At 47.1% G+C, this 23,922-nt stretch overlaps 2 protein-coding genes across 3 annotated transcripts; one reads left to right on the plus strand and one right to left on the minus strand.

Annotated features, from left to right (window-relative positions):
• Positions 1 to 883: 883 nt before the first annotated feature.
• TRUB2 (TruB pseudouridine synthase family member 2) lies at positions 884 to 18,194 on the plus strand. Of its 2 annotated transcripts, XM_063144583.1 has the most exons (8): positions 884 to 1,015; positions 3,149 to 3,280; positions 4,449 to 4,523; positions 5,261 to 5,322; positions 7,268 to 7,349; positions 8,167 to 8,239; positions 14,817 to 14,953; positions 17,493 to 18,194. In XM_063144583.1, the coding sequence occupies exons 1-8, from the start codon at positions 910 to 912 to the stop codon at positions 17,831 to 17,833; spliced, it is 1,008 nt and encodes a 335-aa protein (XP_063000653.1). In that variant the 5' UTR covers positions 884 to 909; the 3' UTR covers positions 17,834 to 18,194. The 2 variants fall into 2 exon arrangements, with proteins under 2 accessions (XP_063000653.1, XP_063000654.1); XM_063144584.1 differs by lacking the exons at positions 14,817 to 14,953; positions 17,493 to 18,194 and adding an exon at positions 10,562 to 11,308.
• A 4-nt stretch (positions 18,195 to 18,198) lies between these two features.
• On the minus strand, positions 18,199 to 23,063 carry SWI5 (SWI5 homologous recombination repair protein). Its single transcript, XM_063144589.1, has 5 exons — positions 22,882 to 23,063; positions 22,510 to 22,558; positions 19,871 to 19,986; positions 19,447 to 19,541; positions 18,199 to 18,327 (listed from the first exon to the last, which is right to left on the minus strand). Exons 1-5 carry the CDS (start codon positions 23,034 to 23,036, stop codon positions 18,263 to 18,265), a joined length of 480 nt encoding a protein of 159 aa, XP_063000659.1. The 5' UTR covers positions 23,037 to 23,063; the 3' UTR covers positions 18,199 to 18,262.
• Between the last annotated feature and the right edge of the window lie 859 nt (positions 23,064 to 23,922).

Here is a 23,922-nt window from a genome sequence, read left to right on the forward strand (position 1 = left end):
TGTGCTTTTTATATTGTATTTTGTATTTGTGTTTTTCACCTGTTGGTTGTTTTATTATGGTTTTAATTTTTGTGAACCGCCCAGAGAGCTTCGGCTATTGGGCGGTATAAAAATGTAATAAATAAATAAAAGTAGAAAAAGTTTTGTAGAAAAGCTACAAAACTTGTAGCCTTTCTGATTCGGGGTGGGTGGGTTTACAACTACCATTATCCTTCACCATTGGCTATGGTGGCTGGGGCGGATGGGAGTTGTAGGCCAAAAACCAGGAGGGACACTCCACCCCTACTAGCCTGCACATGTATATATGATGGTATAAGACAGCAGCAACCTGGTGTCGTCCAAGTGTCTTGGGTTACACAACTGCCATCATTCCTTGCCAGCATGGCCCATCCTCCCCACCTAGTTAACTCCATGTGCATATTCCAGGGGTGAGAGGAACAGGTGGTCCTCCACATGTTTTGGAGTACAGTTGCCATCCTGAACCATTGGCCATGCTGGGTGGGGATTATGAGCGTTCTAGCCCAACACATCGATGGGGACACATCTGGTGAAGGTCGGCATAAATTTTCCTGGATTAAAAAATCTACTTCAGGTGAATGACACGTTATCCTCAGTGTGAAGGTACAGGAGCCCCTCCTCGAGATGTCCTTCGACTACAACTCCCATCGACCACGCTGGCTGGGGACGATGGGAGTTGTAGTCCAACGCCTCTGCGGCGGGGAAGCGCGTTAGGGAAGCCTACAAGCCCCCTCCGAATTCTTCCCCATCCTTTCCTTAAGCTTGCAGTACTTGTTCCCGGGGGGACCGAATTCAGTGCCGGGCTCAAGATGGCGGCGCCCTTGCGGGGGACGGTGAAAGAGGTGGCACCGCAGGCGACGGCGGCAGCAGCAGCAGCAAACGGCGTCCGCCATGAGGGCGGCCAGGGCGGCTTTGCAAGGGCTCTTCGCCGTCTACAAGCCGCCCGGCGTGCCCTGGAGCCTCGTGCGGGACACGGTGGAGACCCAGCTGCTGAAAGGTGGGCCTACTTTAGGGGACGGGGCGCTGGCCTGCTTGCAGCGCTGCTGTGACCCCTACCCAAAATCCCGGGCTCAGCCTCGCCTTCCCTCCCCCCCTCACCCCCCCCCCCTGCAGTTGCTGCCGAACTCTGAACTTGTGGGGCATCTGGGGTTTGGTTTGAGGCTGACGGCCAGAGCCCCGGCAGACTAAGGGGGGTCCCAAATGACCAGCCAGAGATGCAACTGGGGCTGGACCTGCCAGGCTGAGGTTGAGGGTCCCCTGCAGCCCAATTTGGGCCCCAAATGGCCACCCAGAGAGCCAGTGGTGCAGCTGAGGTTGGATCTCCGGGCTGAGGTTGAGGGTCCCCTGCAACCCAATTTGGCCCCCAAATGGCCACCCAGAGAGCCAGTGGTGCAACTGAGGTTGGATCTCCGGGCTGAGGTTGAGGGTCCCCTGCAGCCCAATTTGGGCCCCAAATGGCCACCCAGAGAGCCAGTGGTGCAGCTGAGGTTGGACCTGCCAGGCAGAGGTCGAGGGTCCCCCGCAGCCCAAGGTGGGCCCCAAATGACAAGCAAGAAAGCTGGTGATGCAGCTGGAGTTGGCCAAACAAATCAGGAAATGTGTTCCAACTTTGAACAGTATGACAATACAACCTGAGAACATCGGAACAGCCCTGCTGAATCAGACAAAAGGTCCATCTAGTCCAGCATTCTGTTCACACAGTGGCGAACCAGTTGCCCACAGGGCACCCACAAGCAGGATCTAAAGTAGGGTGACCCTATGAAAAGGAGGACAGGGCTCCTGTATCTTTAACAGTTGTATTGAAAAGGGAATTTTAGCAGGTGTCATTTGTAGGCATGCAGCACCTGGTGAAATTCCCTCTTCATCACAACAGTTAAAGCTGCAGGTGCCCTGCCCTCTTTAGCTGCTGCACTTTAACTGTTGTGATGAAGAGGGAATTTCACCAGGTGCTGCATGCCTACAAATGACACCTGCTGAAATTCCCTTTTCAATACAACTGTTAAAGATACAGGAGCCCTGTCCTCCTTTTCGTAGGGTCACCCTATCTAAAGGCCAACTGGTGATTAGAAATATATAGATATGCAAGAATATTTAATAGTATTTTATATGTGCAAGCTAAAAACATACATTAAAACAATACATGAAGCTACAGAACCAGCAGTATTGCAGCTGGGGTTGGATTCTCGGAATGGTGTTGAACCCGGTTCTTCTTGGTTTTCCCCATCACCTGCTACCTGAACTGTTTACCTGGAGATGCCAGGGATTGAACCTGGGACCTTCTGCACGCAAAGCCGGTGAAATTTGAACACTAGATTTCCAAATTCGTAGGTCAGCTCCTCTGCTTAGCAAAAGGGGAAAGAAGAAGTCCCGAGCAAAATGTAAAGGTCGCCAGGTTGGCCAAAAGAAAAATATCCCCTCTTCCTGTGTCTAAAATCCATATCGCCGCAGTAGCTTTACCAGGCCAACTCAGTGGTCAGGAAACGCTGTGCAAGCTTCTGGGTTTTCCAGAGCTCTTCATCAGGCAAAATGGTAAACAAAGGAGGAAAGAAAAAGTTTGCTTGTGTTCTAGCCACTGCGTCTTCATTTGGTTACAATCTTGAGGGGGGAAACGGGAGGAGGCTGAAGACATTCATATTATGCTCTACTAGGTACAGAGATGGTTTCAGATTGAACCAGGAATCCTCCCAAGGCTTCCTGGAAAGGAGTAACAAACACACAATGCATGATCCCCCATTTTTGAAACTATAAGCTTGAGCTGTTATGTGGAAACCATCTTCCTTCTCAGGCAAAACGCATAGGTGGAAAACAGAATTAGAAAGAAATTGCACTGCTTTTGTATTAAAGCTATGGATCTTGGACTTTTTATTTTGGAACTTTTCACGGGGAAAGAATCACTGGTTCAATTTGGAAGGCCATTTTCCTAGCGGCCAAACCAAAGGGTGGGGGGTCAAATCTCCTCCGTGCTGACATAAAACCACACCCATATTTCTAAACGGGAGCAAAGTTGCCAATGTCTCGAGAACAATTCCTGTGCATTTGAACAAAAGAAGTAATGCCTCAACAATGTCAATCGGAGTTGGTTTTGCGGTTTAAAAAATAACCAGGTTTTCCCTTTATTTTCTGTCGTTAGACTTGAACTTGCTAGAGCGGCCTGCACCGCGACAGCGCATCCGTTTCCTGCCCAGCACGGTGGAAGGGAAAGATGGAAAGGAATTGACAATGACTGTTACCCAAGTTCCTGTACTGGCTGACCATCCGCTAGGTACGATGGAGGAAAAACCTGGCATTCTGGAGGACATGAGGGCAAAACCAGCCTAGACGTGATGATTTTCCTAGGCGGTCCTTCTGTAATTCCCATCACTGTTGGGATTATACAGCAAAGACGCCCCAGACAGGGCCTCATCAGGAGTGGAACCAAGTTTTGTGAGCTTGGCGCCACTCCTGGTGTTAGACAAGTTCTTAGCTTCCTAACACTGGGACAGAGATTTGCTCTACTTCCTTTCTTGCTCTTCTTCAGTTGTTAGGCAAAGGCAGTGCTTTTTCAGGGCGCCTTCGGCAATCCCTTGCCCTTTTCTTGATTTGCTACTCCGATTAGTTGTTTGCTGCTCCTAAACCTAATCACTTATCTCATCCCTGCTGTGTTCTGCTATTTATTTTGTTCTGTTTATCTTGCATTTAATTGTTCTTCTGAACTGTGGTTTTTAAGAAAGGTTTTGCGAGTGAAGTCGTTGATATTTGTAGACCACAAGAAAGAATTCAAGTGTTTTAATAACATAAAAAATAAACAAAAATGGATGAGCTGATTCATTCAAACCAATGGTTCAATTTAGACATGGTACCAAACGATGGCTTGGGAAGCCTAATGATGATTTGGTGCACCCAAATTGGCAAACCATGGTTTTCAGTTGCCCAGCAAAGCAGAACTAGAAACCATGATCTGAAGTGAGTCACAGCAGTTGTCTTCTGCTGCTGAATGTAATGTTATCCCTTTCCTCCTGTGTTCTCCTGTTTATTTTATTGTGTTTCTTTTTGCTTTAATTCCGTGGTACTCTGGGTTTTTTTTTAAAAAAAATATTTTGCTAGTGACGTAATTGATCTTTTTAGATCACAAGGCAGAATACAAGTGTTTTAATAACATAAAAAATAAAAATAAACAATGGGCGATGCTAATTTGTTTTAAAACAAGTGGTTCAATTTAGACATCTTACCAAACCACGGCTAGAGATGGTTTTGTACAAAACCCAAATTGACAAACCATGGATTGCAGTTGCCCAGCAAAGCAGAACAGGAAACCATGATTCGAAGTGGGTTTACTTAACCATGATTTAGGCTAACTAAGTTTTTTGGGGTGGTGTGATGGCTGCATTGTGCTCTCTCGGTGAGATCAAGTTCTGTACATGTGTCAAAATGTATTTTGTTTTTCTATACAGTTTCTGGACCAGTATTCACCCATTTGAAAATCGGAGCTGGTCATCGCCTGGATACAAAGTCGTCTGGCGTGTTTCGTAAGTAACTAGCTCGAGTTGTGCAGACCATCCACATGCTAGTATTTAATTGCTCATTATTGTACTTTTCTGGCTTTTCTGCGGGTGCCCGGAAAAGCCAGGTGCAAGGCCTACTGGGAGTCCATTGGACTCCCTGCTCCCTCCCAGCTGCTTCCCCCATTCCCTCCCAGCTTCTCCCCACCCCACCCCACCGCTTGCTTGCTTGCTTGCCGACTCGCAGGACTTATCTGAGGACTGTATGCATGCCAGCAAGTCACCCGATCTTCTCTCCCAGCTGTGTTTATATATCCTGTTGTTCAGCCATGTTCTTCTCTTAGCTTGGAACTGCCAGCATACAAAGTTCTTCTTTTAGCTTGGAACCTCCAGCATACAAAGTTCTTCTCTTAGCTTGGAACCTCCAGCATACAAAGTTCTTTTCTTAGCTTGGAACCTCCAGCATACAAAGTTCTTCTCTTAGCTTGGAACCTCCAGCATACAAACCTCCAGCGTGTCATAGCTCAGAACCTTGGTGCCACGCATCGCCTTAGCGTTTTTTATACAGAGATTGCATAGTGCTGTCTCCCATTCTCCACCACGACCATCCAAAGCTGTTCACAATTCTTCCTTCCCAGAAACACATAAGGTCTTCCTTGAGCCAGTTTTATCTACCAGCATAATTCCAGAAGCTGCAGTCAGAAAAATGTGACATTTTAAAGCGGCCACTTCTCTTTCTCATCCTTTCCCTTTTTATCTTTCAGTGCTTGGGGCAGGTTATGGCAACAAGCTGCTCACAGACTGGTACAACGCTCACCTCACCAGGGTAATAATCTTTCCTTCTATTTGCAATGTTCAGAGTAGGAGTGGCGGTGTGCATGTAGCCAAAATGGTATCACCCCCACACAAGAGGGAGATATTGGCAGGTTAGGGGGAAAGTCAACATTTGCAGTAATACAAAGCATCTTCAGGGGAGAAAATAACCCTAAGAAGTCCCCAAAATAGCCCAGTGCTGTCTGGGTGTACTCTGTAGCTGTGAAACATTGGCTGATGGTTAGGACGTGGTGGGGACATAAATCTGAGACGAAGGGGAATGGAATGACTGGAATGCGGAACAGGTGTTCTTCACGCTGCAACATTTAGTTGCAGCAGTCGCTTGTTTGTTTTAATCCGCATACAGCGAGGTAAGTATCCGTTATGGGCAAGATGGAACAATTTGAGAAATGTTGGGGTTTAGTCAGAGAACTATTTGATGATCATAATTGTGTCACATGCCTGGAATTCTGGGCAAAGGGAGATTTGGATGGTGTCATCTTTACCGGACAGAGGATCCAGGGGAAAAAACGGAAAATACTTTAATGTTTAACATGAACTTCCAAATAGAAGTTCTTATTTATAATTTGCTTGTTAACACTGAGCATGCATGCAGTTCTTTCAACTGTTGAAAGTATATCTCATTGCCTAATCCTTACAACAACCCTGTAAAGTTGGCCAGTATGACTATCTGCACTTTGCCAAGCTGCAGCTGAGGGACAGTGGCTTGCACAAGGCAACCCTGTCAGTTCATGGCAGGGGAAGATTCGAACTGGCAACTTCTTGATTTGTAGCGTAGTCTCCTGCGCAGTTCAGTTCCCTCGCTTAGGAATAAGTCCCATTCACTTCAGTGGGACTTAACTCCCAGGTAAGTGTGTATATAGGATCACAGCCGCAATCTCTCGGCATCAATTGGTTTTTGCCACTTGAAAACCATTGTAAAAATAAGTCTATAAACAAATTTAAATTAAAATGGAAGGATTTCCCAATACTGGGTCTTTTTGGAATGTTTGTTTATAAAAGATCCTGATGTTTTTACTAGACTGAGTGTGACTGGGTTCACACACAACATGCTAACCCACACTCAGTGATTGATTGTGGATTTTGTTGAACCATGGGTTAGCGCCTTGTCTGAATGCAGCATGTTTTCCTCAGGGTGGATTGCTGTGTTGTCTGAACGCAGTCAGGGTGGCTTGTTAACCATGCAGTGTGGTTTGTTTACTACCCTGAACTACCCAACAACAAACCATGGGTTCTCAAGCTAGCTTGTTCAAGAAACTTAGCCACACTGCATGGTTAACAAGTCACCCTGGCTGCGTTCAGGCAACGTCCTAAACCATGGTTCAACAAACAAGCCGTCGTTCAAAGAAAAACACACACAACCACTGAGCGTGGGTTAGTGTGTTGTGTGAAAACAGCCCTGTTGAGTGTGGGCTGTTGTTGAACTGTGGGTTGTTTGTTGAACCGTGGGTTAGCGTGTTGTCTGCACCCAGGACATTTTCCATCCTGTGGAAAATCCCATGCAGTGTGGGTTATTTTTCTCGAACAAGCCTCCTTGACAAGCCATGGTTTGTTGTTCAGGGTGGTTAAGAAGCCATACTTCACGGTTGCAAGTCACCAAGCGAAAAACGCACTGCGTTCAGACAGTGCGCTGACCCACAGTTCAGCAAACAACCCACGCTCAACCACTGAGTGTGGCTTAGCGTGTGGTGTGAACGGCCCCTGTGTGTACGTCAACTAGGTTGCCTGGAGACTGTCTTTCATCCTGCAGTTGTGCGATTCTGCAAGTAAGCTATTGGCCAGAATTTTTGGCTGTCTCTTGCCCACGATTTGGGCTGGATTGCTGTGTCTTTGCCTTGTATCGGGTGATCACTATATAGTCAAGGGCGTCCTGGGTCTCCTGGTGACGCGCTCCCATGCTATAAACTCCTAGCCCCATGCTTTTCTCCTTTTCCCAGACCTACACCGTTCGCGGCTTGTTTGGCAAAGCCACCGACGACTTCTCGGACACAGGCAAACTGATCGAGAAGACGACGTTCGGTATGTGGACGCTACTGGCATTCTCTTTATCCGGCTGGAATTTCGTAGCTCACCCCCCCCCTCCCCCGGCCTAAATCCAGCCACTTTTTTTGTAAATAATTTGCCCGGGGACAAAGGAAAGAGACTTAGGCTAGTTCAAGTCACGACTTAGTCATGCAGCTGAATATATTGTCCTCTTTGACCGGCTGTGGCTTTCGTGGCCCTGATCTTTTCGGCTGGGGTTGCTGGAGATTGAACCCACCCGCAAAGCCGGGGATAAATCACTCAGGTGCAGCTGCTCCGTTGTGTTGGGTCTGACCTGATTCATTCAGCAACCAGCCAGGTGCTTCAAGGAAGCCGTCTCCTATAATACTAGAACCCAAAGGGGTCATCCAATGACGCTGATTGGTGGGAGGTTCAAGACAGGTAAAAGGAAGGACTCCTTCACACAGCGCAGAATCAGACTATACCTAACAAGTCCTGCTGCATCAGACCAAGGGTCCGTCTAGTTCAGCACTCTGTTCACACAGTGGCCAACCGGATATCGATCAGGAACCTACAAGCAGGCCATGGTGCAACAGCACCCTCCCACCCATGTTCCCCAGCAATCGGTGCACACAGGCTTACTGCCTCTGATACGGGAGGTAGCACATAGCGCTCAGGACTAGTAGCCATTGATGGCCTTCTCCAGGAATTTATCCAACCCCCTTTTAAAGCCATCCAAATGGGTGGCCGTCACCACATCTTGCACTGAGCAGGGGGGTTGGACTTGATGGACTTATAGGGCCCTTCCAACATCACTATTCTAGGATTCTAAGCCCTCTCCTTTCGTCTGCAGACCACATCACCAGGGAGCAGCTGGACCGGATTCTCTCGGTCATCCAGGGATCCAACCAGAAGTCATTACTGCAGTACGTATCTGACCTGTGGGACCGTAGCCCAGTGGGAGAAAACCAGCTTGGCCTGCAGAAGGTCCCAGGTTCAGTCCCGGCGGTCTACAGCTGGGTTGCAGAAACTTTCCGCCTGAGGGCCGCATTCTGTTTTGAGGGCTGCGTGCCAGTGGTGGGCGGGGCCAACGGGAAAGGGGCGGGGCCGAAAACACCAGCATATTTTACCTGACGGTTCTTTCTGCCAGTCACTAAGCCTTCAGAGAGGCACATTTTAGAATGGGTGGGTGGGTGGGAGGGCAACTGCTGGGAAACCACCCAACCAAGAAGGTGGGATTCCGTGCTCCTGGTTTACAGTTCGCAGCAGCGGGGCGCCTGTGATCTCTGTCTGCTGATGCTCTGCTGCCAGTCCAAGCAGACCACGAGGGCCTAGATGGAGAAACAGTCTGACCTGGTATAAGGCAGCTTCCCAGGTTCCTAAATCCCCGAATTTCAGGTGAGGTCTGTGCTGCTGCTTCAGAACACCAGAAGACCCCTGCTGGATCAGACCAAGGGCCCATCCCGTCCAGAATTCTCTTCACACAGTGGCTGACCAGCTGCCCCATGGAAACAGGCAGGACATGAGGGCAGCAGCACCCTCCCGCCCATGTTCCCCAGCCACTGGTGTCCCCTCTTATATCCTGCTGGATTTATATCCTGCCGTTCTTTCGAGTTGCTCAAGGCAGCCGACGTGGCTTTTCTGCCTCCCACCTCATTTTAATCCCCCTAAGAACCCTGTGAGGGAGGTCAGGCTAAGAGATGGCGAGTGGGCAAAGGTCACCTAGTGAGATCACTAAGTGGGGGTTCAAACTTGGGCCACCCTTTTCCTAAACAGACACAGCGATTGGGTTCAAACAGCACAATAACCCCAAATTTTGAACCGTGGGTTGTTGTTGAACCATGGGTTATTGTATTGTCTGAACCCACCCCAATAACAAACCATGGTTTCTTAACAGCGAGCAACTCACAGCTTGCAACCCAACAGCAAACCATGGTTCTCTTTATGGGTTGTTCATTGTGTCTGGGTTCAGACAACACGATAATCTATGTTTCATCAACAACCCATAATTCAGAGACAACCCACGCTCAACCCATGCTCAACTCTTAAGTGTGGGGTTTACGTCTGAACCCAGCCACTGTCCGCTTACTCTCAAGAGGCCTGCTTATGAGCCAAGGGATTTCTCCTTCAGTATCTTACGTTTTTGGCCAGTGGTTAACTTTACAGAGGGAGTGGTATCTGGTGTCAATTCTGCCTAAAACCAACAAAACCGTCCTTGCTAGCCATCCTTACTAGTGAGGGAATGCCCCTTTGCACATGCTCAAGAGTATGCTCGTTTTTAAATGTAACCATTGTATGATTGATTGGTTTGATTTGTACCCCCTTTCTGCCAAGAAAAATAGCCCTTAGGGCAGCTCCCAATCACAAAACTAGATGAAAACCATAATAACCAATATATTAAAATGCAATGAAAAACACACCAATAACCGAGTCGAGAACAGCGTCCACCCCACCAACGCGCTTGCACGCAGAAGGCCTGCTTGAATAGAAAGGTTTTTGTCTGCCGGCAGAAGGACAGCAGAGAGGGGGCAAGACCTAGCTGCGGTCGGCAGGGCGTTCCACAGCCAGGGAGCAGCCACCAAGCACACCTCTGAAGGTGGTGGTCTTGACAGCATGGCCTCTCCCAGAGATCTTAGGATTGGCTAAGATCTCCGTGGGGTGGCCTGTTCCCAATCCGTAGAGGGCTTTGTAGGTCACGACAAGCACTTTGAATTCTACGTGGAAACGGACCGGTAGACGGTGAAGCCGTTGTAACAAGAGAGTCACGTGCGCCCTGTAACTGGATCCGGTCAGCAGTCCGGCTGCAGTCTTCCAGACAGTTATGCAGCAAGGAAAAACAGAGAAGAAAGATGCACCCTTTCCGCACATGGGGTTTCGGCCGCTTCCAGGTTTTACTTCCCACACAGTGAAGGCCAGTAGCTCCGATGTCTTTAGGGCGGTAAATCTGTTCCGGGTTTCAGTCAGAACTTTAAAGGAGCTCCTTTAAAGTTCCTACTGAAACCCGGAGCGGATTCACCACCCCAAAGATTGCTCCTTTAGAGTTCTGACTGAAACCCGGAGCGGATTCACCGCCCCTCTGACATCAGAGCCACTGGCCTCCCCTGTTCCCACCGCTGCATCCGTAACACGTTGGCTTACTGGCAAAATCTCACCCTGGAAGTGAGCAGGAGGGCGAGGTGGGTGGGGGGCGGTCAGCCCGGCGCCCTACTGCCCTCCTCACCCCGCCTCTCTTTCCTTCTCTCCCTCAGGCCACCTCCATCCCCCTGCTTCCTCCCGCCGCGTCGCTACCGGCCGCCCAAGGAGCGCAAGGAAGCCAACGGCTCCGAGGAGCCCCTCAGTTTCTCCAAGAGTCCCGCCCACCCCCGGCAATGGAGCGTGGGCCAGTCCATGGGCAGCGATCAGCAGCAGCCGCTGTGGCGGGCGGTGCTGATCAGTCTGTCGGGGATTGTGTTTCTGCTGTGGTGTGTCCTGCGGCCCGAGACGGACCTTGACAGGTCTCTGCGGGCTGCGTTGGAGGAAGACGCCCCGACCCAGGAACCTCAAGCAACCCCGCCTGGTCAGGAGAAGCCTTGACTACACGGGAGGGGGGGCAGGAACCCCCCTTACTCCTCTGCCTAGCCAAGACGCTGGGTTCCCTCGGGATGGGTGAGGAAAGGGAAATAAAGCAAGACCCCCGCAGATATGGTTCCCACCATCTTCCCTCCATGGCAAAAGGCTTCCCGTCCAGTCAGAAGAGAAACGCGAGAGGGTCTGTTTTCAAAACAGAATGGACCGCGCTCAAGTCTGCAACGGAGCTGAAATGGTCAAGCGGTCCAGTCCTCATCCATTACTGGCGATGTAGGGCGTGATTTGGCCGCAGGTCAAACCATTGACCTCCCGCACAGCGAAATGCTTGGGCGGGCGTCTGGTGTAGAGCGTGGTATTGTGGGCTGCGAAGTGTGGAGTGACACGCCTCGGTTGAACTACTGCTTGAAACAATAAATAAATAAAGAATGGCCCTTTCTCCAGCTTCTTACTAGTGAGTGCCATTCCCTCACGAGGAAGGATGGCTGGCAGGGATGATGATGTTGGTTCCTAGGCATGCTTGAAACCAGACGCTTCTGCCTCTGTATAGTTAACCACAGGCCAAAATGGCTTCTTTCCAGCTTTCAAGCCTCCCCAAATAACCATCAGTCCAGTTTTACTATTCCTCACTTGAGTCTGGATCAGCTGTTGCGTCCATAGCTACAACAGAGTCTTTCCACCACGCAGGGGCTTTACCACACATGACAACTACAGTTACGTTTGTTGATGACATAAAAAATGGGGAAGGGGTTAATATCTAAAGTTGTCCTGCCCCCTGTTCCACTAAGCCCCCTTACTTTGCAGTGATTTGTCTCCCAACAGGCCATGGTTTAATGTTATGCGTGAATGACCCTACTTCAGCCTCAGGTTTAATCATAGAATAGCAGAGTTGGAAGGGGCCTACAAGGCCATCGAGTCCAACCCCCTGCTCAATGCAGGAATCCACCCTAAAGCATCCCTGACAGATGCTTGTCCAGCTGCCTCTTGAACGCCTCTGGTGTGGGAGAGCCCACAACCTCCCTAGGTAACTGATTCCATTGTCGTACTGCTCTAACAGTCAGGACGTTTTTCCTGATGTCCAGCTGGAATCTGGCTTCCTTTAACTTGAGCCCGTTATTCCGTGTCCTGCACTCTGGGAGGATCGAGAAGAGATCCTGGCCCTCCTCTGTGTGACCACCTTTTAAGTATTTCAAGAGTGCTCACATGTCTCCCCTCAATCTTCTCTTCTCCAGGCTAAACATGCCCAGTTCTTTCAGTCTCTCTTCATAGGGCTTTGTTTCCAGGCCCCTGATCATCCTGGTTGCCCTCCTCTGAACACGCTCCAGCTTGTCTGCGTCCTTCTTGAACTGTGGAGCCCAGAACTCGACGCAATACTCTAGATGAGGCCTAACCAGGGCCGAATAGAGAGGAACCAGGACCTCACGTGATTTGGAAGCTATACTTCTATTAATGCAGCCTAAAATAGCATTTGCCCTTCTTGCAGCCATATCGCGCTGTTGGCTCCTATTCAGCTTGCGATCCACAACAATTCCAAGATCCTTCTCATTTGTAGTATTGCTGAGCCAAGTATCCCCCATCTTGTAACTGTGCCTTTGGTTTCTATTTCCTAGATGTAGAACTTGGCATTTATCCCTATTAAATTTCATCCTGTTGTTCTCAGCCCAGCACTCCAGCCTATCAAGATCACTTTGAAGTTTGTTTCTGTCTTCCAGGGTATTCGCTATCCCACCCAATTTTGTGTCATCTTGCTCTTCCCTGCCTTTGAGCTGGCCATGAGGCAATCAGAATCATCTACGTCCACTTTTGAACTAAGCACAATTCCCTGTTACTATTATTCTCTGTTTCATTTCTATACCGCCCAATAGCCGAAGCTCTCTAGGCACTCTACAAAAAATACGCATCACAACACAAGATGATAAAAACATAACATAACATCTCTCACATGCTAAACTTAAAAACAATGTAAGCAGCTAAAACATGTACAATAAGATACTGGTCTTGATAGAAACAACTGACATAAATGCTCCATCCTATGCCATCAAATGCCTGGGAGTAAGCTCAGTGTGGAGAGAATTCCATAATCCGGGGCCAACACTGAGAAGCCCTTGTTGCTGTCGTCTGGGCCTCCCTTGGAGGAGGCACCCAGAGGAGGACCTTAGATGTTGAGTGTGGTGTACAGGTATGTTTAAGCTGGGAGAGGTGATATCTGTCAGGTATTGTGGTACTGAACTATGTAGGGCTTCATAAATTAAAATCAGCACCTTGAATTAGACTTGGAAACATGCAGTCGATGCAAGTAGTCCAGAACTGATGTCATATGCTTTGACCTTCTGGTCCCTCTTATTAATCTGGCTGCCGCATTTTACAAAAACTGCAGTTTCTGAAACAGTCCTCAAAATTCCCTATGCATTTATTTATTACATTTATAACCCGTCATTTTTTCTCCTGAAAGAATTCAAGGTGGCACACATAATCCTCCTCTTCTCCATTTTTTATCCTCACAACAACAACCCTGTGAGGTAGGTTTGGGCTGAGAGTCTGTGACTGGCCCAAAGTCACCCAGTGAACTTCATGGCTGAGCCGGGGACTAAGAACATAAGAAGAGCCCTGATGCTGGATCAGTCTGAAGGTCCATCTAGTCCAGCACTCTGTTCACACAGTGGCCAACCAGCTGTCGGCCAGGGACCAATAAAGCAGGACATGGTGCAACAGCACCCTCACACCCATGATCCCCAGCAACTGGTGCACACAGGCTTAGTGCCTTGGATACTGGAGGTAGCACATAACCATCAGGGCTAGTAGCCCTTGATAGCCTTCACCTCCAGGACTAGAACCCAGATCTCCTGACTCCCAGTCCAACACTAACCACTACACCATGTGAAATGGGCAATTGCAGAAGAAGTCACCAACAATTCCCTGGGTTCCGTGACTCTTATACGAACATAAGCGGTTTAATATTGAGTCAGACCCTTGGTCCATCAAGCCCGGGACTGTCTACCCTAGAGGTGGGAAACCATATATCCACACCGGGGGTTCTTTTGCCCTCCCAGACCCCCCATGGCCCGAATGACGTCAGGGGAGCTTGCCGCTGGTGATATCAGGGGCGGAGTGCCAGCCAAAGTGGTAGCTGGAACTCTTCCAGTTGGCACGTCGGGTGGGGAAGTGGCTTCGCTAATTTTTCACCTCGTGTGCAGGGAACAAGAATGAGCGAAGTGCCCTCGGTAAGCCCTTGGCAGGGGGTTCTTCCTGCAAGTGCAGTCTTAGTGTGCAGCCCTCTTCGCTTCTCCTTCGCCACACAGAGAAGGAGAAGCTGGCTGCACGCTCAGATGGCACTTGCAGGAACTCTTGCAAGCTCGCTAGCCAAGTGCGCTTTGGCGTAATGTGCAGCACTTAGCATGCTCAATTGGAAGTGGGGATGGCGCACTAAATAAGGAGAACCCCCTTGTTCTCTTTGATATCTGAGCGGAGAGAACAAGTGGAAATCCAGATTCCCTTTCAAGCCGCTTGCTCTCCTGTTGGAAGAGAGAGCAGCCTGCAGGGGAATCCCCTTGTTATCTCCACTCACAGGTTGGAGATAACATGGGGATTCCTCTTCCCAGTAGCCTCCAGGCCAGAGGGCAGAGACCAAGGGAGGAGCCCAAGCCTCTCCGTCCCTGGCAGCGTCTCCAGCGTTTCAGACCAGAGTCTTTCCCCAGGGTACTTGGAAATGCCAGGGATGAAACCTGGGCTCTTCCTAGTCATTGCAATTTTGGTGGATGGCTGTTGATTGGATCTGGTTGCATAGTTCTCATATTATCTCCCACGGGAAAGCCATCATTGGGGATAACTGGAGCTGCTCGAGTGGGCGAAATGTATCATGTGGACCAGTCAGAAACTAGCCCTGCAAATGCAATGACAAGGAAGTTCTAATTCCCTTCTCTGCCCCTCACCTTCTTCCAGATATGCCAACCTGGACTTGAAAACTCAAGAGGCCTACGAGATGGCTGTGAAGGGATTAATTCGCCCCATGGAGAAAAGTCCGCCTTTGATCACGGGAGTGCGATGTCTCCAGTTTGCACCTCCTGAATTCCAGCTGGGTATGGCTCAGGTTGTGTCTCTGATACGAAGACAGACTTCCACAGGGCTCATCTACACCAAGCAGGATATTTCCTAAATGAAAGTGGTATATAAAAGGCAGGAGCCACATGACTGCTTTATAGTGGTATTGAAGTGCACTGCAGGATCTACACTACTGCTTTATAGTGGGACTGAAGTGCACTGACAACTGTTGGGGCCCTTTGACACATCTACACCAAGCAGGATATTGTCATGTCTAGCCCTGCTCCCCGGTGTTTCAGCTCATCAATCAGAATCAGACTCTGAAGTAGAGAAGTCGGCGCCAGAAACAGGCCATGTACCAGTGGGGGAGAAAGCTCTCAGGGGCTCTTCACCCGCTGGGAGTGAACCCTCTCCAGAGCTTGTCAAGGGCAAATAATACACAGTCAGTGGGAAGCCAACATTCTTCCGAGGGGGAGCATGTAGAGGTTAGCCGATCCTAGAGTACGCCGCAGTCTAAAACGGGTGGAGCTAAAGGAAGGTGAGAGAAAGTCAGCCCGGCTCATGTCTCGTCAGAAGCTGCCTCAGAACTAGTCTCTCTGAAGTTAACGCGTCTGGGGGAAAAGCTTTCTCTTCTTGGAAGGACAATTGTCTCACTTAGTTTGCATGTTTTGCCTAGGGGAATGTTCAAAGAGATTAGACTCTCTTCAAGTGGGAAGATATGTTTATTGCTTCAATAAAGCTTTGTGGATTACTTAGCAGGCCTCGTTATTATCTCCCAAGACAGCAGGAGGTTTTGAGAAACACGACAGATATAGCGGTATGAAAGCAGTGTGTCAATGGGACCCAACAGTTGTCAGTGCACTTCAATACTGCTATAAAGCAGTAGTGTGGCTCCTGCCTTTTATACACCGCTTTCATAGTGCCATATCCTGCTTGGTATAGATGAGCCCACAGTTACTTTTAAAAGAACATCGCGATTCTAGCCCCTATTGTTATTAACAAGCCAGGTCTCTCCAGTCTGAGCTCCTGATAGTGTAAACGGTTTGGAAGGGAACAGACGGCCTCTGAAGATGATGAACTTGCCTTCATTAGAGGCATTTTAGCAAACGCTGCGTGACTGCCTTTCAGGGATGCTGTAGCAATAGATTGCCTGCATTGGCAGGGGATTGGTCTAGATCAGGGGGCCCCAACATGGTGTCCATGACCCTGTCCAATGGGGCCCACGAATGGGGCCCCAACAAGGTGCCTACGGGCACCTGAAATTCCCCCCACCATTTTTTAAATATACATACATGGATGTGTATGAAATGCATACAGCTTTCTAGCAATTATACATGGGTTCTAACAAAAGCTGATCAAATGTCCAAATAAGTATCCGTTTGAACGTGGTGCCTATATGCCACCCATTCAAATACTGAAAGCGTTGCAAGGTCCTCAATCCACTGCATTATAGGAGGTGAGTTTTTATCCTTCCAGTGTTATAATAGCCGTCTTTTAGCTGTCAAAAGTGTACAGAGAATCCATTTGTCAATTGCCACGATGCATGCAGGTAAATCATTTAAAAGAGCGTGTACACCAGTGAATATTAAAGACTGTTCTGGTACAAAATTTATCTACGTAAAAACCTCCTCCCAAAAAGAAGCAACTACTGGACATTGCCCAAACATATGTTTAAAAGGAGCATGAGCTGTGTTGTGCTGCCAGCAATTAGCTGAATTAGACAAGCCCTTATTAAAGAGATATTGCAGTGTCTTACAGAGATGCAACAAAGGATTTTGCTGAATAAGATGCAACCTAAGATCCATAGATGTGACAGGTAAATGCTAAAGCGGCGAGCCAGTGATGAGGCATTTTGTAAATTGCCGCTCAAATTTCCAAGTGTGCCCACAGGTCCAAGAAGTTTTGGGACCCCTGAGATTGATCAGCAGGCCTGGTGCAAGGCATCCTCCTTGATTCTTAACAACTCAAGAGACCAAAATGGATTGAACTGGGATATAATAATAATAATAATAATAATAATAATAATAATAATAATAATAATAATTTCTTACCCGCTTCTCCGATTGGATCGAAGCAGGGAACAATAGCAAGCATAAAATACTGATTAGAAACATAGTATACACTTTTAAAAAACATCCTAAAAGCATACTAAAAGCATCCTAAAATTCCACTGGAAAGGCCTGCCGGAAGAGATCAGTCTTGATAGCTTTCTTGAATGCTAAAAGACTGTCAAGCTGACGCGTCTCCTCCGGCAGGCCATTCCACAGTCTGGGAGCAGCAGAAGAGAAGGTCCTCTGGGTAATGGTTGTTGGGATTTCCAGTAGCAACTGAGATGGAACGCCTGTTCTCCTTCACTTAATCAAGACTTTCCACCTTTGAGGAATTATGCAAGCCAGTGCAGTGGCTACTGTCAGCCAGAAACTGGGGAAGACTCAGGTTCAAATTCCTGCTTGACTGTTAACCTCACTAAAAGGCCGGGGTAAAATTGTAGTAAGTCAATTTAGAGATTAGTAATTTAAAATTCTTTTTAGTCGCGGCTACTCCTTGTCGCCTACTGAGATTCTTTGTCTCCCCTAGAAATTCACTGTTTGCACGAGACCCAACAGTATCTGCGAAAAATAGTTCACGAGATTGGGTTGGAGCTGAAGTCGTCTGCTGTGTGCACCCAAGTGAGGAGGATACGGGACGGTGTTTTCATCCTGGATGATGCCCTCTTGAGGACGCAGTGGAACCTGCCCAATATCCAGAATGCAATCCTGAAATCCAGGGTTCAAGTCGAGGCTGAGCTCCGGAATAGCTTGGCTCACCAAGAACCCTGCAGTGACAATGAGGGAGAGACTGGGCCTGGATCGATGGCTGATGACACAGAGTGGAGCAGCAGGGACAATGCCTTGCCAGCAAACTCAGTGGTAAAATGAGTGGTAAAATTATGAAGGTTGCTGGAATATCGGAACACAAAACACCAACCTCAAATTTATTCTTTTCAAGGGAAAAGACAGAACAGGACTTGCTCAACCCGTGAACAAATACAAAACTGCAGTTGCTTCCTTCCAGCCCTTCAGTTGAATTCACAAAATGCATACAGAACTCATGGGGTGGGCCACTCTGCAAACCTCTTGCAGAAATTCACTTCTGCAAAAATCCACATGTTGAACGTGGCGGGTACAGAAAACAACCTTTCTCCACCAACACTCAGATAACAAATTCAACAGCTTCTTCATTAAATTAGATGAGGAAAGTGTTAAACCCTGGCTCCATCAGTAAAATCTGAACTGGCAATTGGTTGTTTTTTATCATTTTGGGCATGAACTTTGATAATCCAGGGGCAGCATCAATTCATATTTCTTCTAGTCATTAAGGTCCAGTTCAAATTCAGGGTATAGCTCCTTTGTGGTGACTCCTCTGATCATCGCTAGAAGAGAGAAAGCAGAAATAAGAGAATTACAGAGAAAGCTATATTCACCATTAAGCTCAGCTGGTTCTCCTAGCTCTCTCCTATTGGCTCTCAATACTTTTCTTATGAACTAGTTGAAAGATCAATTGCATTCTACTCCAATTATATAATTTCTCATCTCAGATTATAGCACAGTTCAGACAACACATTTCTCAACAGTGGTTTTAGAACCCCATGGTGGAGTTTTTACACCCACCATTGGGAAATGTGTTTTCTGGTGGGAAAATACCATGCAGAGGAGAGTTCCTGCACAACTGGTGTGGAGAGCTCCATGAAGTTTTCCATTGCGTTGAGCTTGCTATTCCCACTAGCTATAGAATTCCCTGGCAAGAGCGGCAAAACGAGTGAGTGCCACTCTAGGAGAGCCGGCGGGATTGTTTTTTTGCAGCAATGGCTGATGAGATACCATCAGGAGGACCAGGGGAGGAGATAAGGCAGAGGAACTGTCAATAGATTTTACTCAACTCCATGGGAGACCACAGTCACACAATGGAGTTAGAACATGTTGTGTAGGGAATACCCCTTAAAAACTCAACCATTGAGTGTTTTCCAAGTGTGTTGACTACTGTGTTGTCTGAATTGAGCCTATCTCTCTTTCCTCTCACCGCACATGCTCACCTACATAAATCCTGTCAGATCACAGGTTAGCCTGGAGAAGAGAAGATTGAGGGGAGACATGAGAGCACTCTTCAAATACTTAAAAGTATTTGTCACACAGAGGAGAGCCAGGATCTCTTCTCCATCCTCCCAGGGTGCAGGACGACAATGGAACCAGTGACCTAGGGAGGTTGTGGGCTCTCCCACACTAGAGGCCTTCAAGAGGCAGCTGGACAACCATCTGTCAGGGATGCTTTAGGGTGGATTCCTGCACTGAGCAGGGGGTTGGACTCGATGGCCTTGTAGGCCCCTTCCAACTCTGCTATTCTATGATTCTATGATCATTTATTTATTTATTTAAAACATTCGTATCCCACCCTGTATCACTAGGATCATGAAGTTGGGCGGTTTGCCCTGCTGGATTTGACGAATCAAAATCCTAATAGTGATTCAGGGGAACTTTTAAAGAGAAAGCTGTACCTATTTGACCCAAAAGAATTTGTCCCGTGTCTTTTATCTCATTGTATTCGTGGAGCAGAGTGATATGGTCTTCTAATTCCTCCAGGCTGTATCCTCTGTAAGAACAAATTCAGAAAGGTCATACAGGCAGTATAGTCAAGACAGATTGGCGATGTGTTTGTTTTTAATGAAAAGAAGCTACGTGAGTCAGAATAGGATTGACAATAAAACACGCACACCTGCTGCTCTCTGGCTTTTCATAATTCCTCTGTCCTCTAGTAACTCCACCATTGCCTAAGTGACTATTTCTCCCTGCTAAGAAGTTTTGGTTACCTTAGTAAAAACAGCAGCCTACCCAGATCAGTCGGCAAGTACCAGTTTTCTGGACACCAGAGCACTTTTAAACAGAACTTATGCCATACATCCAAAGTGGCCCAATACATACTCTGCCGATAACTGGGCGATTTCCTGATCCAGGGCAACATCCTTGCATTTCAGCTCTTCAATTTCACGCTGCAGGGTGTCCTTATCGGCAGGTGGGGAGGCCCTTGGACATGGAACCTGTGGAGCAGAGACAGCACATAACACTTTGCAATTCCAGCACTGGCCGAGATGCCAGGAACCACTAGTATAATGACACTCAGGAGCATAACATGTCACTTATGTGGCATGGGAGAAAAAGAACACACATCAAAGGCCAGTACAGAACCACAGGGTCAAACGCTCCCCCACCCCACCCCCCATGAATCAATCAGTCCTACATGCTTATGCAGCTGCCAAGAAGAAACGCAATTTTTACTCTGAAAAGAGATGTAGGAGTTCAGTTCTCTTGGAAGTGTCATATGACTGGCAGTGGCAGAATCATAAGAATCCTAACTTTCATTTTGTAAAAACGTACGTTTTGGTTGATTTTAAATCTTCATGTTTACAACAACAACAACAGCTTGAAAGTGTCTTAAAATGAGAGACTGGGATAGTTTGCATTTTAAAATACCACCCCGTCCCCAATCTAATTTGACTACTAATGCTCTGAGTAGAAGTTTGGCATCTTCTACGAGAACTAGTTTAAGTCAAGAATCTCAAAAATGCTCGTTTACATTTAGTTTTAACAACTGCATTATAGTTTTACAGTAATGTAGTTTAATTTTAAGGACATAAAGCAATACAGAGGCTCAGTCTAAAGCAATGTTTTCTTATCTCAGTTCAAGGTGCTGGCATTAACTTAAAAGCCCTAAATGGTTTAGGGTTGGGTTATGTAACGGACCCACTTCACCCATAAGATCTTGCATGTTTATTAAGATCAACTACAGAGTTCCTCATCACAAACCCACAAGTACAGTCAATTAGGGGTGGGCACAAGACATAGGACAAAAAGTGGCACTCGGTAGCCACTGAGGAGCACTAGACAGGTCGAACATAGCTTCAGAACAAGCTACATTTCGCTTGTTTAGTGCTTCAGAGCACTAATGCCACCATATTTATTTTTGTAGATAAAATTTTGGATGCCTTGTAGCACCTGCAGCCAGTGGGTCCCCTAGACCCACCAACCCCCGCTCCTGCCCTATCTCATAGGGACTTCTTGGGGGTAGCCCCATGGTGGTGGAACTTCCTTCCTATGGAATGATGAAAGGCGTCTTCAGCGTAGGCCTTCAAATGTGTCTTAAGCCTTATTCATTCTAATCTGCCTTCCTTTAACAATGTTTTTATGCTGCTAATTCTTCAGATTTCGTGCTTTCTTATAATATTGGATTCTTACGTTTTTGACCACTCGAATATCTTAGTTGGATCTCCTTTTGTTGTACGCTGCCATGTGAGAGCGATGCCCTGACAGGCAGCATATAAATTCTCAAAATAAATAAATAAATAGATCTTAGATTCTTGCTAATTAGAATAAATCCCAGAATTCCCCTTAGCCAGGGACATCACCTATAAATGTCTATTGATCCAGATTTAGGGGTACTTCGAGCTGACCCATTGAAATCAACTAATTTAATGGGACTAACATAATCCCCACTGATGTCAATGGGCCTACTCTAAGCATGCCTAAGTCTGGATCCAACCCAATGCATCCTCCTTCGTGTCTGACACGCAGATCACAACACTTCCTTCAGTTTCAAAGGAAGAGGCATATCGTTGGATCATACAATGTGGTCCCCTTATGTAGTAAGCAATGATTCAGGAAACATAAGCAAGAAGAGGAATCATGGGAGATATGAATACAAAGGATTATGATTTTGGAAGCTCTCATTTGGATTCTTTAACCCTAGAAGCAAAAGCCACCCAGAACAAGGCCCAAAACCTTGTTTGAGTGGGGGCATAGATCCATGGTAGAGCCCCTGCTTCGCATGCAGAAGGTCCCGGGTTCGATTCACAGCTTCTCCAGGTAGGGTTGGGGGGGAAAAACTCCTCCCTGAAATCCTGGAGAGCTGTTGCTGCCAGTCAGTGTCGACAATACTGGGCTAGGATGTGACTCAGTATAAGTCCGCTTCCGATGCTGTACCAACTTTCCAGGTGGAAAGTCAGACTGAAGCAGATTCTGTATGCAATTTACAGGTGAAGATACAGCCTCACTGCCTTCTCCTAAGCATGCCAACATGGAAGTAAATTTATTTATTTAATTTCTATACTGCCCAATAACTGAAGCTCTCTGGGCGGTTCACAAAAATTAAAACCACAAGGTAACAGCATAAAATATAAAATATGGAAACTTAAAACCACAACATAAAAGTGCAACCAGAATAAAACTTAGCAGCAATGCAGAGATATGCTAAAATATTGAGAAAATAAAAAGGTACCAAAAGGAGTACAATGTAGGTGCCAGGCAAGGAGTTCATCCTGCAGCCAGGGTGCCACAGCAGAAAAGGCCCTCTTCTTAAGATCAATGGGACTTACTCCCAGATAAGGTACATAGGTTGCACCCAGAAAAAAAAAGAACTGGGATTTCAACACCTCCCCAGCTCAGTGTGTTCTCTGGACCCCATCTAAAACCATACTTATAGTTCACCAGGGGATCTTCCCCTACAAAATAGCACGTTGCTATGGCTCAGAGCTAATGAGTATGTTGTTGAGTTCACAGAGACTTACTGGGGACTTGAAACTTGCATTACAACTCCTCCGGGCCCCAACGGGTGTCCTGAGTTTTAAAGAGAGAAAAAAGAAACCATCAATTAAAAAACGTCTCAAAACAACAGCATGAATAAAAACATGATTTAGGGCAGCTGTTCATCGGTTGGATAGTGTCCGTGTGCATTACGGATGCAGGAACAGGGACAGGTATGAGGCTTGCAATCCGTGACTGGATCTCACAGTATTTTTTCTTTCTTTTAAAAGTACATAAAAGTCAATTCTATACATGTTTACAGAAAAAAGTCCTACAACTCCCAGCATTCCCCAGTGCCATCCCTCCCAGAATCCTCAGAGTAACCTCCTCTTCCTCCAGATTAAACCCACTGGTACCTCCTCAAGAAGGGTCTAGTTGGAGGCTTCCCCCTTACTCCTGGGCTCTGCTCCCATCGTGGATTCAAAGATGCGTCTTCGGGTTTCTCCAGCACGCCTTGCAAGCTAGAAACAGCAGAACCGCAATTCTCACCCGCTTCCTTTTCCTTTTGCATGATGGGATTTGTAGTTAGAGGAAGTTAGAGGCACACACGGATAGTTTGTTCTTTTAGCAGTGCATTTTGGGACTTGCAATCGGTGTCATTCCTGAGCGCAATGCCCGCTGGGGTTTGTAGTCTATGAAGGTTGGATACTTTCCAAGGAGTTGGGATTGCAGCCTTTCCCTCTGCGAAATAAGATCGGGGTTGAATGCAAAAACTCACGATTTAAAAATAAAACCGAGATGGAAATGTTGACTCTTCTTTTTTAAAAAAATAAAACGGCCACTGACGCTGCTCATTATTATTATTTATATAGCACCATCAATGTACAAAATAGGATCGGCGAGAAAAAAGGTTGTAAAGGTGACCTACTCGCTTCATCTGCTGCAAGCAGGAATACAAAAGCTGCAAGTTTTCTGCAAGAAATCCAACATCCAGGTGTCACCCTATTTCTAATCTCTGATCATCTTTTCTTCCCCTTTTCTGAACTCATTCCAATTTTTCTGAATCCTTCTTAAAGTGTGTTACCCAGAACTGGACGCACTATTTGAGATGTGGTTGGACTAGTGCAGAGTAGAGTGGGACTATTACTTCCTGGGATTTTGGAACTATATTTCTACTGAAGTTACCTAAAATTGCATTTGCCCTTTTTGCTGACTCGTAATCGGCTTGTGATCGACTACAACTCCATGATCTTGTCTAATAATCTTCCTTTTAAAGCCATCTAAGTGGGTGGCTGCCGGCACATCTGACTCCAAGGAATTCCATCCATTAATTAAGCACTGTGTGAAATAGTACTTCCTTTTACCTATCCTGAATTTCCTGCCCAACAGTTGAATTGGATGAACTCAAGTTCTGGTGTTATGGGGTAGGGAGAAAAACTTTATGTATTTTCTCCAAG

Source organism: Elgaria multicarinata, chromosome 19 (genome assembly GCF_023053635.1).
Source record: "Elgaria multicarinata webbii isolate HBS135686 ecotype San Diego chromosome 19, rElgMul1.1.pri, whole genome shotgun sequence".
NCBI lineage: Eukaryota > Metazoa > Chordata > Lepidosauria > Squamata > Anguidae > Elgaria > Elgaria multicarinata.